The sequence below is a fragment of the Strix uralensis genome, chromosome 20 (genome assembly GCF_047716275.1).
Source record: "Strix uralensis isolate ZFMK-TIS-50842 chromosome 20, bStrUra1, whole genome shotgun sequence".
Classification (NCBI taxonomy): domain Eukaryota; kingdom Metazoa; phylum Chordata; class Aves; order Strigiformes; family Strigidae; genus Strix; species Strix uralensis.
Genome location: NC_133991.1, coordinates 12,859,515 through 12,876,779, shown reverse-complemented (window position 1 = coordinate 12,876,779; position 17,265 = coordinate 12,859,515). Strand labels below are relative to the sequence as shown.

Here is a 17,265-nt window from a genome sequence, read left to right as displayed (position 1 = left end):
TTAACCCAGGCACAATAATTACACAGCGCAATGCCACCTGGTACTCGAGACAGCGCTGCAGCCCACCGCCCTCCGCTGCGCCGCGGGAAATGACAACTTAGGGAAGTAAACACAGACCCTCATCTCCAACAGCCCGGGTCTCTGCTCTGCGTCTGTAGACAAACCCACTGCAGGCTGGCGCAGAGAGTTAAGCGCAAGACTCGGAATATGCTTGACAACATGTATTTTGGTACAGGCAACCAAACAGAGCAAAGGGTACGGAGTCCAGGTCCATGTCCATAGCTTCACTTGTTGGCAGCAATCCAGTACTCAGTTGAATTCCCAGAGAAATCATATACTGGACCGTGCAAAGAGAATTTTTTCAGCTAAGACTTTTTCTGATCATAAATGTTATGATCATCAGCAAATGTGGCACCCATTTGTTTAAGCAGATAAATGTTTAAGAGGAATGCGTGCACACACTCACCTATCACTAGAAACAGCTTTTGTTCCTTTAAGAAGAACCTGAAGATGACAGCAGGCCTTTATCCTTTGTGAATAAAGGTTTCCTTTTAGAACAGGTCCCCAGCAAAATACTGATGATCATTTTCCGAAATGATGCTGATTGACATTGTTTGAGCATTAAAAAGGCCATCAGTAGGGTTGTCAAAAGCCTACACAAATATTGTTTTAAAAAGAATAGCCTTGTGAATGCTATTTGGAGGTGGCAGGAGGAAAAAGAGTGCTATAAATTAAAAAAAAAAAAAAAGACCCACAAAACAAAACAAACAAATAACCCACAAAAAAGGCACAGGAAGAAAAAAAAAAAAAAGATAGATTTCCAAGAGGTTGTGCCAAAAGCTACCTACCACCTATTGTTTCACAATTTTTTCCCAACCTTCATGTCTCATGTGATGGATTTTGCAGCATATATGTTTGTTACAGTCACACTGTTGCAATGATCTTTCTTCCTAGAGGCCCAATGCTCTACCTCCACAGCCTCCAGTATCAAGACTGGAGAAAAGGACCATCAGCCTTTACATGAAACTTCTATCAAAGAAGGGGGCAGGGGGGGGATTGTTTATTCTGCTTAGAGCAACACTACCTGCACACAAGGTAAAACGAAATGTTATTTAAGTATGTAAAGGTCAAACGAAGGAAAAATAAATCTACATTCCCTTTCTGAATACTTATGCAGACTCGTATACAGATTCAGCCCTTCTTTGAAAGCATCACAACAGCATGTTTTACACATAAAGAGTTTCATATAATCTTTCTATATAGCAAAACATCTCTCCAACCCGGCCCGTGATGCTGTTTGTCAGCCACACCAACGGAGTGAAAATGAGCATCAGATTAGATCAGTGAAACCGAGCCAGGGACAGAGCCAGGCCTGGAGTGGAGGGCAGGAACCATCAAACACCAAAGACCTGAGGGAAAGCGCGAGTCCACCCAGCTTCCCAGGACAGGGCGAGGAGGTGACCCAGCTTCTGCTTGGGAGCCCTCAAGTCACCTCCGGTCCTCACCTCCCATCGCACCCACCTTCCCAGGGACACCAGGAGCCCAGCTACAGGCCCCGGGGCGGCGGAGCAGGGACACGCAGCTCCCACGGACACGCCTGGCAGTCCGGGGAGCCCCACGGCCGCCCCACGGGCCTGCCCAGCGGCTCCCCCGCACCTGTCCTCCCCCGCCCGCTCCCCGGGACGCCCTTCCACCGGCGGAAGGCTGAGGGGGGCCGGGCTACGGCCAGCCTGGCCCCACAGCCGGGCCGCGGAGAGGACCGATCCTCCGCTGACAGGGCTGCAGCGGGGCTGGGGGGGGGGCCTATGTACACCCCGGGGGGAGAGGGGAAGGCGGGCAGGGGAGCCTCACGGCCCAAGCACCAGTACGGAGGGGAAAGGGCGCCGGGGGAGGGGGCAGGCCCCGGCGAGGGGCAGGCCTCGGCCCCCGGCTGCGAGGAAGAGACGGCCGGGGGGGCGGTAGCGGGGCTCCCCCTCCGGTCCCCCCGCGGCTGCCGAGCCCCGTACCTCCAGGGTGCGGATCTCCTGCTGGGTGAGGTCGTTGGACGCAGCGCACTTGGTGCGGAGCCCGCGCAGGTTGGAGAGAGAGATGTCGATGAGGTCCTGCAGCAGCCCGCACTGCTGCAGCGTGCTCCGCACGGCCGGCAAGCCCCGCGCCGCCGCGCCCGCCCGCAGCCCCCCGCCGCCCGCCGCCGCCTCGCCACCGCTCCGCTCCTTCCTCTCCAGCATGCCGGCGGCTCGCAGGGCAGCCGCTCTATCCATGCCTCGGCATCAGGGAGGCCGGGGAGGAGAGGCGGCGGCGGCGGCGGCGGGGGGAGCAACAGCAGGGAGGGAGGGCGGGCAGCCGGCGGTTCGCTCCGCCTCGCCGCGCCTCGCCTCTCCTCCCCGGGCAATTACCGCGCATTAACATGCACGACTGGGAGGCAGCGCGGGTGCGGCCCGTCCGCGCAGGCGGCGGCTGCTCCGCCCCGCCGCCTCAGCCTCTCAGCTCCCGCCTCAGCTTCTCAACGCCCGCCTCAAGCCTCTCAGCGCCCGCCTCAGCCCCTCAGCACCCGCCTCAGCCCCTCAGCACCCGCCTCAAGCCTCTCACCGCCTCCCTCAGCTCCCGCCTCAGCGCCCGCCTCAGCCCTTCAGCGCCCGCCTCAGCCCCTCTGCGCCCACCTCAGCCCTTCAGCCCCTCACCGCGTGCCTCACAGCGCCCGCATCGGTCTCTCACCACCCGCCTCAGCCCCTCAGTGCCCGCCCGCCTCAATATCCCCTCCTGCCGCCTCAGCACCTCCCTCAGCCTCTCACCGCCCGCCTCAGCCGCTCACCGCCCTCTCAGCCCGCCTCACTTCCCACAGGTATGGCGGGACTTGCAGCTCGGTCTAGAGGAGTCCGCGGCGCCGGTTCACTGAAGGAGAAGGGGTGAGGGGCAGTGCTGGGCCCACCCGGAGGTGCGAGGGCCCGGCTGGCCTGGGGAAGCCTCTCGCTGTGGGCGCGGGGTCCAGCCAGGCCCCTCACAGCTCTTGGTGCTGGAGGGAGCGCGGTGCTCGGCGGGATGAGCCCGTCTGTGTGTCAGCAGATGCTAAATGCCACAAGGACCTGAAGGTCCGGAGGTTAAAAACATCATCAAAATGGCGTTGTGTGTGCTCAGCGCCGTCCCACAGCAGCCCCTTGCGCGATTCCGTAGGGGGGGGGTCTGCTGCGGCCGTGGCACTGACAGAGCCATGGGGGCTGGGGGCTGTGGTGTGGCATGAGCGGTTGTGGCCCTGGTGACATCTGTGCCATTATACCAGCACAAACCAAGTGCTGGCTATAAACAAGTCACTTGCTAAGGCCATAGAGAGTTTTCCTAAAATAGCCTTTCCTAAATGTTCTATAAATCGATCAGGTACATGTTCTATTTGACATAAACGTTTACTTAGTAAAGAATAAGTGCAGGTCTAGGACATGAAGTGGCCATTATTATAAACATCTTTTAGTGAATATAAACACTTGAGTGCAATAGTTGTGTGGGTTCGTTCGTGTCATGAGTAGGAAAGAACTGTATTATGGCCTCGTGGAACCACGGTGGTTTCAGCTTTCACAATGGTAACTCTAGAAAAATGGTGCAGGGAACTGCATTACAGATGCATTTGGTTGCATATCCTACATGTCTGACAGACTCGCACAGAACTGAGATGTCAGTGCAGGAATCGTGCATCTCCCAGTTATTAGAAGAATTAGGACTGTTCATCTGACGTGAGGGATCCAGAAAGGCAAGTTAGTTGCATCCTGCTGACAGAAGAAGACAGCCTCCTTAATTTGGGCAAGATTGACACCAGGATTTAAAAGCTAAAATGACATCTGAGCCACATGTGGCAATATAGAAGAGAGTTTTATGCAAAAAAATAAAAGGGGGGAAACAATATGAATATAGGACATGAGGCAGTGGAGCAGGGCACATCAGCTGACACCGAGCTGTTTTTCTCATGGTTAGATGGATACTGGTATCCACATTAGTTTGTGTGCGTTTGCATCAAGTAGTGTGGCATATGCTGTTTAGTAATTTTCTCAAGAATGTGGGTCAGGTTAAGTATTTGATTTCATTGTCATTATTCACAAGCTGTAAATTTCATACGCACTAAGGGCTTTGCTGGATTAGGGTTTAATTAGTTTGCCATCTGATGAGTCCTGTGGTTTTGGGAAAGTACCTTATTTTGCTTATTACCTCCGTATTTCTGACCTTGTGAAAAAAGTCTTCAGCTACCCCCTCTCAGGAGCACTGAAAGTTTAGCAGTGGAAGTTTTAGTTTGTAGAACTCTGACAGACTGACACCTCAAATACAGGTGACCGTGGAACTGGGAGATATTATTAACAGGGATATTAATCTTGTAGACGTTCTCTGCATACCCACCTGAGAACATCCTTTTGCTAATAGACAAGAAACCGAGTGCGTTGCGTAAGGGAGCAAACTAGGAAAATTGTGGCCTGTGCATCACAAGATACTTGGCATTCTCTGCAAGTGTTTGTGTACCGCGTTGGGAGTGCCGGCCTCATTAACTGGCTACCATAAGTGGGCAGCATTCCAGTCCCAGCATACAAGGCTGCCCGCGGGGCCTGCATGGAAAAATGTGCTGACTAAACTCCACGGGTGCCCTGCATTCGGGGCCCTGCACAGCATCGCTGGCCGGCCCGCGTTCGTGAGGCTGTCGCGCTCACGGGAGAAGGGGGGGCTCGCTGAGTGCTCTTCTGTGGAAGCCGGTTATGCGCAGGCGAGCTGCTCTCATTCTAGCTAGCAGCTCTGGCTCCCACAGCAAGGCTGAAAGAAGGGGCAGAGCTGCACACACTGAACCACGGGGAAACCATTGTCTGGTGCTGAGATGTGTGCACGCAGGACTGCAACCTTGCGTGTCCCGCGGAGTTGCAGCCTGCGTCATCCAGGGTGACCACTGAACAGATGTGATGCTGAGATACCCGGAGCAGACATGTGTAAACATGGGAGTGGGGAGGGAGTGTAATTTTTGCGATTTCGTGGATGAGGCCCGCAGGATTTCACAGGGAGCATATCCCTTTTTCCAGACCCACAAAACCAGCTGTGACAGAGCATCCTCATATACTGTTCTTATGGTAGGACACAGATTCTATTCAGCTGTCACACACATCTACATTAGGGTCTTTATTTAACTCCTTAAACACGCTGTGTTTCGTACAAGGTCTGTATTGAGAATGTGTGTTGGAGAATGCAGCTCAGAATGGCGGGAAAAAATTTATTCCACTTCATTAGCATTTGTGCCTAGTGAGCAGTATTTCCCAGCATCTTGCATCTTGTACAGACAATTTAAAATTCTACTGTGTTGATCCTGTTGTGATTTTTTCACAGTCTTTGCCTTGAAAACAAAGATACAGAAAGAAATGGAAGGAAAGCATGTCAATTGGCAACTAAATTCAGGTTGCTGTTTCACCACAAACTTTGTGTGTAACCTTGATAATTTCTCTAGAATAACAGCCCTCTATCTATAAGAAAAGGTGGATAAAACCACTGCTTTATCCGAGGTTTTGAAAAGAGAAATGTCATGGCTGGGCAATGCTGGAAGAACCGTGTGAGCACGCTGAATGAGCTGCTTTGCCCAGAGATTCAGGGAAGTAACTAGTGAAGGACTTTTTCTGGATGTACAGCATATGTGTGGTAGATATAAGAACTGTGTTCTGTAGAGGAAAACAACCACTTTTTTCTTGCATTGGGGGAACCACAAACACATTGGGTACTTCATTCCTATGTGAAATGTACAGTGGCCTTTTTTGCATATCAAAAAACCCAATAGTTTTGAAAACAACGGTAAAATGTGCAATGACTAAACTGGATCAGAGAAAACTGTTAAGTCCTTGGGTAAGCCACTGACCTAAGAATTGAAAGGATTTCTCTTCCCCACTGCCCCCATATCTCTCCCCACACAGACCAGGTTCTCTGGGACAAGAAGTTTCCTTTGCTAACTACTGTAATAAAGTCCTAACCTTGCTAATCACCTCTCGGAAGTCCTGTCCTATAGACCATATCAAGGGTCTTCAACTTGGTAACATAAGCTCACTGGAGAAAAGCAAAGACCTTTTTCATTTTTCTTTTTTCTTTTCCTGAAAAAAGAAAAGCACTGATGCATTTCACATGCTGCTTTTATGAAAAGCTTCTATTACCTTTTTAGCTAGCTTGCCCCAATTTCATTCAGCTATCACAACACTGAATTTAGATGATGAGACTGAATTACTCTATTTGATGTGTTTAACACATAATAGAAACCTGTTTTAAGAAAATGCAGTGTTGGGATTTGAAGAGCTGAAATGTTAGGTGTTTCAGATAAAAGAGGCCTTTATTATCGATGATTTTCTCCTCAAAGGCTTCCTCCTACACAGACAGTAAGAGTATTCCTTCCTTATTGCAGCACAGCACAATAATACACAGTAGTTCTGGCATGCTTGTCTGCCGTGTCTTCTCAACTTAAGTTGAGAAACTTAAGTCCTATTTTTAGGCGTGCTGCTGGATATTCTTTTTAGGATATACAGAGAAAGTGAAGATGGTGGTCATGACAAGTCCTCACCATTTTCCCCAGTTAAAATATCTCCATTGCCTGCAAGTGAGCCAAACCAAGTTGATACCATTTTAAGATTTGGCCTGCACCTTAAGCAAATTTTTAGCGTAGGTGCACTTCTTCCACAGACGTTTTCCTGCTCAGCTGCCCACTTGGTGAGCCTCGTGCACAAATTACAGTAGAAGCCACCTTGGGCAGGTGAAACACCCACTCGTTTCTGTCTGCTCATTTTTTCCTTCTTTTGTATCACCTGTCATCAGAGAACCCAGGAATTTAATAGCAGTCTTCTGCTGGTTAAAATGGCAAGGTCAAAAGCAAGGGATAGAATGGCAAATCCACAGGTCTGATAGTGGTATATACCGGTGAGGCATGGATAGATACAGCAGACTGAACTGTAGCTGAGAATAATGGAGGATGACATGTGAAAATTAAACATTACTATTATTCTTAAAAATCATTTTCATGGGGGAGGAAAAACAATTGTGCTTGGGCAATCCAAGGGAAACAATTCTTGCTCCACAAAAGGAGGACACAAGAAAGTAGCTGTGTAGCTACACTCAGTGTTTTCTGTAGACAGGTCAACAGAAAGGAACTTCGAAATGGGCCTGAAAGGAGGATCATTGGAGCCATGCGTACATCTTGTAAGACCTCACCTCCTGGAGTCACGTGAGTAAGCAAGAATTGCAGCTGTTACAGCAACCAAAAACTTTCTAGCTTTAAGAAGGCTTGAATATACAAATTTTAATAGTCTATAAAACAAATTAAAAATGTAACATTTATTTTTAGAAAAATGTCATGGGCTTTGCAGCCTTGCTTTAGCATTAGCTGTGTTGCAATAATGCTGATTTTTCACTGCTATTTATCACCCATCTCTTCTGTTTAGACTATAAACTGTTTGGGGCAGGAAGTGTCTTTTACTCTCTGCTTGCACAGCAACGCCTGAATCTCAGCTAGAAGCCTCTAAGCTCTGCCGTAATGTAAATACTAAATAATGATAGTCACAGAGGACTTAGCCCCCACCCCACTTGGAGGCCTGCCAGTCTGCGGGGTTTGTTCTAGCAGCAGACATGCCGACAGTGAAAAGTGACAAATTTTGTTGGCGAAAGATATTCATAGGTCTAACAAGGATAAGAAACACCCGCCTCTAGAAACAGAGGCTTATGTCTCTCCGAGGATAAACACACCCAAGATTGACTCATGCTGGCATAATCCCCTTGTGCAATTTGTATATTGGCATTAGATGTGCATGAGGCAAAAACCCAAATATTTGGTTAATAAAACAACTTGGGGATAATAAAAAATAATTAGACAGCTTCACCTCTCAAAACACTGCAGCAGGTGAGCTGCTGCTCTTCCCCTCAGAGAGGCATACCCATCCCTGCAAGCACAGCTTCCTCATGTTTGTTTTATCTGCAGCAGAATAACCAGTTTATTTGGTTAAATGGTATAAGAGAAAAAATAGTAAATAAATAAACAAATGAAGTCCAGTAGCCCACAGTCTGGCGAGGGAGGGGGTATATACTGTGGTGGAAAAAGCAGGCTCGTATTCCACAAGAGAGCTTTGTCAAGTGTGTTGCATAAGGAGATTACAGCCCTGAGTCTGAAACAAGGCTGAAGGTTTTAGTTGTTTTCACCGCTACCTCTGTCATTAGCACAGTACTGAACTGCATCACAACAGCCCCTCTTTCATCTGTGTGAAAAAAGGCTCAGGTCCCTCATTCCATTTTTCAGAGCTGTTACCCCACATGGCTATTAGCTTCATTTCCCCAAGCCCTTTCTTGTTTTAAATAAAGGGAAAGGAGTTGGACTGGTTAATCATCTGTTCACATTATACCCTGTGCTCTTGGATTCGTTTGATGTGACAGACCTATGGAAAGGACGTGAGTCCAGATTCTGCTGTGCACACCCTGTGTAGGGCTTGTCCTGCACTCAGGGTTTGGACGATGTAGTTATGGTGATTGGCGAAATGAGAAGAAACTCCTCACCCCCTGTGTGCTGTACTTCTGTCAGCAAAACTCTTTCTCAATGCCAGTTTTGCTGGCAAAAGGAAAAAAACCCCAAACTTTTCCTGGGGCAGCCTGTTCTGTGTGGAGGGAGATGTTACTACCAGTTCTCACACTGGTCTGTGGGAGGCCTCATTTCCAGTTCTGCAACCCGTCTTCCACATCTGTATGCGCAATGCCTCAGAAGCAGGGTGACCACATACATTTCTCAAGTAATTCATTATGCCTCTCATCACACACCTAGCGAGGAGCCTGTCCTGGGATCAGCAGGGCCTGCTGGATAATCCACATCCCTTTCCATGGGAGGAGCAGGACCACAAAGACCGCTAGATCCAACATCCGCATTCTTCCCGAGATTCATCTGCCCATCTGATGGAGCTGTGTCCCTCCACTTGCACGCGGGACCTGGGAGGAGCTGTTGCCACCCTCCAATTGTGAAACACCCGTGAGGTCTCTTTCCCTTGAGCATTCTGGTGCACATGCCTGGTAGCTCTCTGTTACGTAGTCATCTTTGGGGAGAGCCTGGGTGGACTAACATCTCTGTTTCAGAAGAGCTGCAAGAACGCCACAGTAGATAAAAATGGAAGGAGCTGGCTTTCACAGCTTTCTAAAAGTTGAAACACTATAAAACAGGCTGGGCCAAATCATATTAGTGGAGGAGCAGGCATTGCCTGTTGAGTTCCTTCATAGGAGGTAGAATTCTGCAAGCAACTGCCTGTGCATTCTGGTATTCTTCCTGCCTCACAGCCTGCGCCGTCTCTACTGAGTCAGGCTCTTGGAGACCAGGTCTATGAAAAGCCTGCAGATAGGCTAAAGAAAACTTGCAACATTATTATGAATATTTAAAAACTCAAACCCGTCCCCTGCAAAAAACTGGCTCAGGCGTTAAGTCATTACAGTGATGATAATAGAAAGGACATTTTATTCACCTATCAATCATTCTAGCGCTTGACGAGAATTAATCTGCAGAAGGAAAAGCAAACACAGATCTTTTGTTCCTTCCGATTCAAAGTCCTTTGAAATCAGTGTCTCCCCAGTCAGAAAGGTTTGGATTAGGTCCTCATTCCACCTTCCTTTCCCCTGTCCCTACAGTACCATGAAAATTCAGGCTGTTTCTCTTTACTTCCTTCCTCTTCATAAAATGTCTAATAATCAGCCATCTGGTGTCCAAGATGCCTTGAGTATTAGGGCATTTCCTTTATCCAGGGGAGGCTTGTGAGAGGAAAGATAAACGTGTTCATGACCCATCCCTGTTGCGTGCTGATTAGGGTCTGGCATTTTTTCTTTGTTCACAATGATTACTGTAGCGCTAGGTTGTTTCATAGCGAAGCATATTTAAAGGGAGAATCTTAGTTTCTGGTCTAGCAGATTTTATGACATTACTTAACTATTCTTAATTAGAATTGTATAAAACAGTATAATGCTTGTAATACACGTTAAAGACAGAGTGGGATTTTGAAGGGAAGAGGCAAAGGGAGATCTATAGAAAATACCACGTATCCTAAAGAACTGCAGTCTGGATTCATTCTCATTTTAATTCTGGCTCACAGTGGCACCTTATTTTTCAGAACTAGCTAAAAAATTTAACCCCTTCCTTTCATTCTGTATGGCAGGCTTGTAGCTGGAGACCCAGAGCTGCAATATAAGCTGTGTGCAGGGCTCTGTTCAAGTCAGTGACAGACCCTGGGGAGCAAGGGCTCTGTACCATGCTGTACAAAACTGGGTCAGCTCTCAAGGTAGCCAATGGATTGAGATCCAAGTTTGAGGAAAATATTGAAGGACACAGAGAAACTGTGACAAAGCATCCACTGGACCAATGCATTTTTTAAAAACAAAGTCTGGAGGGAGAGGGCAAGTCAGACTAAAATGAAAACAAAAGCAGCAGGAAGAATCTGCCGTCTTAGCTCTTAAGTAGAAGACAAAGAAAAGAACTACCCCTGATGATGACTTGTGGGCCAAATTCTTGACATAAAGGAGGTTTGTGTCTTGATTTGTGAGCCCTTGGAATTGCAAATTTTTTGTTGCCTTGACTGTGGTAGCATGGAGAGATGCCAGTAAGGTACTGTTCATGTTCACAGAAAGTACTGCCTTCCCCTCAGCATGGGGACACCCACTAGATGTTTGTACCAGGAGTCTTCATTGACGGTATGTTCATAATAGGAAACAATTTTGGTCAAATCAGGGGTTTGTCACATGAAAAAGAAGTAAGAAGCAATGATGTTAAAATACCTTTAGGCTGTTTCTGTACACCGTAGTTCTCAGCAAACAAATACTTCTTTTTTTTTCTTTTGAAAGTCACCTTTAAGGGCATCTGCTATCCAAATCCCTGCTTGAACCTGGCATGCCATTCAGGCTGTGGATTATGGTAGTCATACCATATTTCAGCTATTTAGTGCATCCATGAATTAACCAGCTGATAGCGTACATTAGCATGAGTGCCAGAAGTAATAAGATAGCCTAAACTTTCTATGCAAGCCTATGCAAAACTTCCTTTAAATGGAAACATTTGTCTCACTCAGTGTAAAGAGCCAGGGCTTCATGCACATACTTAACTTCTCACACAGCAGATCGTCACTGCCCAAACTACTCACCAAGCACAAATGTACATGCTGATAAATCTTTTTCTGATGATGCTACAGAAAATAGTGAACCACATATTCTGCAGTCTCCTCAAACACACTAGAAGTCTTTATAAAATCCAGTGAGCATGATTTTTACATTAACATTTGACTTAAGTTTCTCATTTTGAAAGCATACCATGGTAGAAATGCTCTCCATTTCAGTTCAGTGGTTATAATGTATGATACTCCTAAACATGTAATCATGATAGTCAGAATAAAGTCTCATAGAATAGACCATTTCAGACAAATAGAGGCAATTTAAACCATACAACCAGAAGGCTGAGTTTTGATCCCTTTGGTGTCAAAAAGCCTTTGAGCTGTTTGTGCTGACACTTTTACTAACCTTTCCCTGCAATGGGCACTAGCAGACGCTCTTAGGCAGCTATATTTATGGTTGATCATTTTAAGTGCTTCATGGTCCTGCTTCAGTGCTGTGGAACATTCTGGGGAGGCAGGATGGATAAGGACAATCTGAAATCCTGGGCTGTAAAACTGAGATGCACAGTGTTATGTTCTGGCTCCTGATACTGGCCCTGACTCAGCCAAGATTTTTAAACACAAGTTGTGCAGAAGTCAGGCTTGGAGATACACTTCTGTGTCTTGCTAAACCAGGGCACATACATAACAAGGTGATTTAGAAATCCAGCTCTGAACTGATGTTCATTTTGCAGTGGCCAAACTTTTATTCCTGAGCTGCTTTCTCCAGCTGTGGTCGGGTGTGGGCACGCTGCAGTCCCACTGCAATCGCAGTACTGCAGTCCTCTCTTCTGCCTGCTTCCCCGCAGAGAAGAGCGTAGCCTGCTGATGAGGCTCATACACATACCTGAGATGGGTGTCTTTGCTCTGATTTTAGAAAAATCTTAGACAGAAAGTGCTAGAAAGCACAGCCTGTCTCACTAGCCTATTTCTGTCAGTGGCTGCTAGCGTGGTAGGGCTCAGCTGCCCCAGTTCTGCACAAACACACGCTCTAATCTTGCTGATAATGTCTGGAGAGAGAATGGTCACGGCCAGTTCTTGTCAGCATTTGAATTCAGTCTCCTGGTTTTCTGCTAGCTCTTCTTCCTCAGTTCCATCACAATCATCGACTTTCTCAATAACACCATCTCTGGAAGTGGTTTGCACCGGAAGCAAGATAAGCAGAACATGAATGCTAGCAGGAGCTGAGCCAAAGTTTTGAAAATTCTGGCTCTCACCCCACAGCACCAAATAGGAAGCCCTTTGCATTCATGGCAGACAAATGTACAGGAAAGGACAAAGTAAACCCTTACCACTTTCCCTCCTATTTGAGCTTAGTTTTTCCTGATCCAGCAGCTTGCATATTTCTTTACCTCTGCTCTCACTGCAAAATCGAAAAATTCAGCCAGCTGAGAAGTAGTCAGCTGGCCCTGGCTGCTGCTGCTTCTGCATTTCACAAGGTAAAAGTCCCCGTTATTTTCTGAGGGGGAATATTGCCTGACAAGACCTGAGTACTTGATCACAATAAGGACAGAGGTCTCAGCGCAGGAAAGTGTTTTTATTCAGGATGTTGCATAAGCATAGAGTTAATTTTAAGTCCATGCTTAAGTGCCACAGTAGTCAATATGACAGAAACATTTACACTGAGTCAAAAGTTAGTGTCTGATTTTAATGGCTACTGCCCAGGCTTTGCCTCAGCACGCTTTCAGGTGCTGCCTTGGAAAGGAACACAAACCAGCACAGGCGTAAGTATTTTGCTAAATCAGAGCTTGTTGTAGTACATTTTCTCACTCTGGCTTGTCTCACTCTGTTCATGGAAGAAGCCCAGCTTTTGCCATTGGAATAATCCCTGTGTACCCCAAATTGCAAGCTGTTTTCATTAGAAGAAAAGAGTGAGTTGGAAAAGCTAACACAAAAGACTTCATACTTCCATGGGGCACGGATCTTTTCAGCATGTCTGTGAGTAGCAGTGTAGGTCCGACTCAGACCAGGGGAGAGACCCCCCCTTGACTCCAGTTAGCTCATGGTCAGGTTCTGAGCAGAAGCCACAGGGCTGAATGACCAGCTTATCACTAAATAGCAGATGATTCACAGCTTCTGACTGAGAAATCAGGAATTCTAACTGCGGGTCCTGAAATTGGTGCCACTCTATTTTCTGAGCATACTAACAGGGGAGAAGCAAATCTGTCTGAAGGCAAAAACTTTTAAGAAAACGTAGAAGAGAATTGTCTTAAGAAAATAAGGCTTTTGTGTGCCTCCCATGTGGTGTGTCGTATGGGAGCTCGGACACTCATCTGAAGGAAGAGAGAGAGGACTTTTAGTCTCAGCTTGATCTTCAAGAAAAGGCAGTCGGAAAGTTGGATCTGTCTGTACTTGGGGATGAAGACCAGTTTACACAGACTTTCCCTCTCTGGAGTGCTGTCTCTCGTCATACACACCGATAACAAACCCCCAGTGTCAGGAAGTAATACCAGCACATCCTCTTTCCAAAGCTATCTGAAAAACCAGGGAGGAATTTTTTTCTGACTGAAGTAGAGTGACACCAGTCCTACAACAGCCATCTGCATGCCTCTCCTGCTTCCTTCCTTGTTTTTATTCTCAAGTCTTTTTATAGACAATATATTTCCAAACATGCCACACAAGATTCTGAATTGCCATCTTTTGCAGTTTTTGGTCACTTGCATTACACTAATGCGACATATTTGCAGCAGCCCTCCTCCTGTATAGTTTACCAGCACAACTGGAGTAACCCAAAGCAAGAACACTAAGCCATGAGAGGAAAGTGGCAGAGTGCAAGGAATCGGTCAGCCACCTGGACTGAAGAACCAGTGGGTTGGCACGGTGTCTCTCACATCTCAGGTGCTTATTCGAACTGCCATTCGATGCAGTTTTTTTGTTCTTTGCTCAAATCAATCCCCCTCTTCCCTATGAATCAAATCATAGTTACAGGGAAAGGAGATGTTGGCACAAAGCAGCATGTTGTGTTTCTTTCCCATGGGAAAGTCCTGTTCAATAAAAATTGAAAACAGCTTTCAAAACCAACAGATTCATCTTGGTAAATCTGTCTCCTCTTCAAGTCAGAATATGTTTTTATGCCCTGAAGAACTAAGGGAAATATTCTGAAACTTCGTTTAGGCAGTGCAAGGAAAGAGCCCATAACTGTAGCTTGCGGTTTATTGGGAGTACGTGTTTCCACTACTTTGGCTTCCAGTCGGTATAATCATGATTTCGGAAACCATTTCAAGGAAGGGAATGATGACCCTGTGGTTGAGACATTGAGACTGGACCAGTCTGGTTCAGTTCCTGGCTCTTTCAGAAAGTATAGCCATGGGCAAATCATCTCATCTGTCTGCCTTCCCCATGAAGGAGAGATGATAATGTTTCCTCTGTCTGACATGTCTATTTAAACCATATAGAGCAATTAGGATTTAAAATTACAAGGATGAAAAGGGTAGATGTGATCCACATCTGTGTTTCCCAGAATCCTTTTCAAAAGGTCAGATTTTGCCCTTTACAATGGGCACAATAAAAATTAATTTCATTGGTTTAGTGGAGTTACTCCACATACTCATTGAGCTAAACGAAGTCAGAACTTATAATACTATATCTAAATGCTTCATGTTGTTTCTTCTTTGATGGGATTGTGGTCACAGCTATTTAAAACAGAATGTCTCCAGCTCCCATCCACCCATGAGCCTCTTTTCAGTTTCAGCCTGTTAGCTCTGTAGTTCTGCACCATCTCTGAGATTTACAAACTCCAAATTCAAAAGCATGGTTCAGTTGTATTGCCTATCTTTTACCAAAACATGAAACAAAAAAGCTCCTCTCAAACCATAAACACCATAATTTACCATAAACTATTCACATTTAAAATAGGAAATCTGAAGTATCAAAACCACACGCATTCAAGTGTTTCCATGAAGGTTAATCAGAATGTTGGACTTGCTAATAATTTTATGTAGGTGTTCAAGCTGTGAAAGAACCCATATGGTCCTTTTCAGTTCTGTGTTTCTGTTAAAAATGTCTGTAGAATTTCAGCAGTTGTTGGCTATCCTAGATGTCTTCAAAAAGCATGTGCTGTTCACCTCTGCTGTGAGGTTATGAATTTTAGCCCGGGCAATGTTCCCTGTACTTTGTCTACACTCTAACTGCTCCATACCCCTCAAACTGGGAAAGTTTCACAGTCAGAAGGGTTGTTACTGAGATGTGCCCAGCTCCGCTTATCAGCCTTGGCCCATCTGGAAAACAGCAGAACCGGAGCTGCAAATGTCTTTCTGCTCACATCCTTCTCTCTCTCACATGCCCCAGAGCCACACAATGGGAGAGCTGTTCAGAGTATTGCAGCGGAGTTTTGCCTACAGCTCTATGCTGAGCAGATACAGCCATCTGCAAAGAATTCACATTTCAAGACATGCCAGTTCCAATGTATCTGAAAATCACAACTAGTCAGCAGGAATGGATGCAGTCTGCCTTGCTAAACGCTTGGGTGCACTCATATAATTGCATAATTCAGTGTTGTGAACTCCCTCTTCTCAGACAATGTGTTTTAGATATTGACTGCACAGAAGGTCAGCTTGTGCTGGAAAAACAAATAGGCTGCTTTGCTTAGTACAGCAGTATAGGGAAGGCTGGGAATAGGCTATGGCAGGAGACGTTTAGCCTTGTTAATTGTTGGTACTGTGATTTGGTCGAAGCATTTCAACCTAGCTTTTAGCAGTCCAGACTTAATGCACTTTTTTTTTTATATACAGTGATGTGTAGAGAGACTAATCAGGATTGGCTTCCGATTATATTAGTCATTACATAGACAGTCCTCAGTCCAAACCACTGACTGAGTGCGTGAGGCATCGGGGTAAAGGGGGCCTGTGCACCAGAACATGGTGCAGGGGCGCACCAACTTCTGTTCCACATGCTATGCTGCCTGTCCTTAGGAAAATACTGGGTAGATCAAGGCAGCTTGTGTGACTCCCTAATAAAGTATTTATTAATTTCAGGCAAATTTCAGCCTGACTAATCATATGAGGCCATACGCTCTTTCAGAGGTAAACTGGAAATGAATGGCTGTCCCCTCTTCTGCTTGTTCCTTCAATCGAGTTACTCAGGCTCTTGCGGCCAGCACAAGCCGACATCCCCAAACAGAGTAGCTTTGCTCCCAGAAAAGCAGCTGGGAATTACAGAGGGGAAGAAAAAGTAAAGTTATGCCTTAGCAGCTGAGCTGAGAAAAGAACACAGGGTTTTGTCTGCACCTTGAGCAAGTGAAAAATAACCATGTGGACTGCAATAGATGAGGTATGTTAGGGACTTGTCTGCCTTATAGAATATTTCCAAGGGTCTAAGGTTCTAAGTATAAATTTTTTTTTCTAAATGGATGCAGTTAGAATGACACAGCCTTCCCTCACTGGGGACACAAGAAAAGCAGAAAAAAAGGGGCTTAATTAAGGCATAATTTATTTTTCTCTTCTGCAGGGGCTATCGCTATTCTGTGAGAGGGATAAAGCAACACATTAGAAAGGCACATCAGCTGTGCTGCCAGGGAAACCTGACTTTTGTTCTTGTTCTGTTGCTTCCTTTAATCCTACATATGGCATTCCTGCTGAGAGCAGACTGGTAGAGGCTTGTGAATAATGGAGAGGCATAACACTTAGCAGTCATCGCAATGCGCATCTGCTGCACAGGGTATTTTTATTTAACCCTTTCTTTTTAATAGGTGCTTCAAAGGTGTATACATTGAGGAAATTACATGCAGAGAAATCAAAAAGATACCACAACAAGTAATAAGAATACCGGGAGATGCAGAAATAGTAAATACCTGCTAGGTTTTGGTTTTTCCCACAGGATATCTATTTTCTAGGCTGAAGCGACAGTTATAAACATGTTAAGACAGCCTATTTTTTTTTCCTTTGGAGAGATGAGAAATGCTGCCTAAGTTGTGTGATGCAGGGAGAACATGGCCTGAGCCGTCCATCACCCCCACCTCCTATAACACCACCCTTCTGGAAAATACATTTTTGTTTACACACTTCTCAGGAAACACAGATACCCTGATGAAGTAAGTTAAAATATTGCAGACAACTGAAGGTACACAAGTATAGTAGGTGTGATGGCAGGTGTGGTGGTGGGGATGAAGCAGGATGGGGGAAGC

General features: G+C 46.1%; 1 protein-coding gene across 1 annotated transcript in view; it reads right to left on the bottom strand.

Annotated features, from left to right (window-relative positions):
• The window catches only part of KSR1 (kinase suppressor of ras 1), a 72,208-nt gene extending 69,861 nt beyond the window's left edge, over positions 1-2,347 (bottom strand). Inside the window, exon 1 of the mRNA XM_074889854.1 lies at positions 2,007-2,347. Coding sequence (XP_074745955.1) covers positions 2,007-2,261 — 255 coding nt within the window. The 5' untranslated portion in view covers positions 2,262-2,347. The remainder of the gene's footprint in view (positions 1-2,006) is intronic.
• Positions 2,348-17,265: the final 14,918 nt, after the last annotated feature.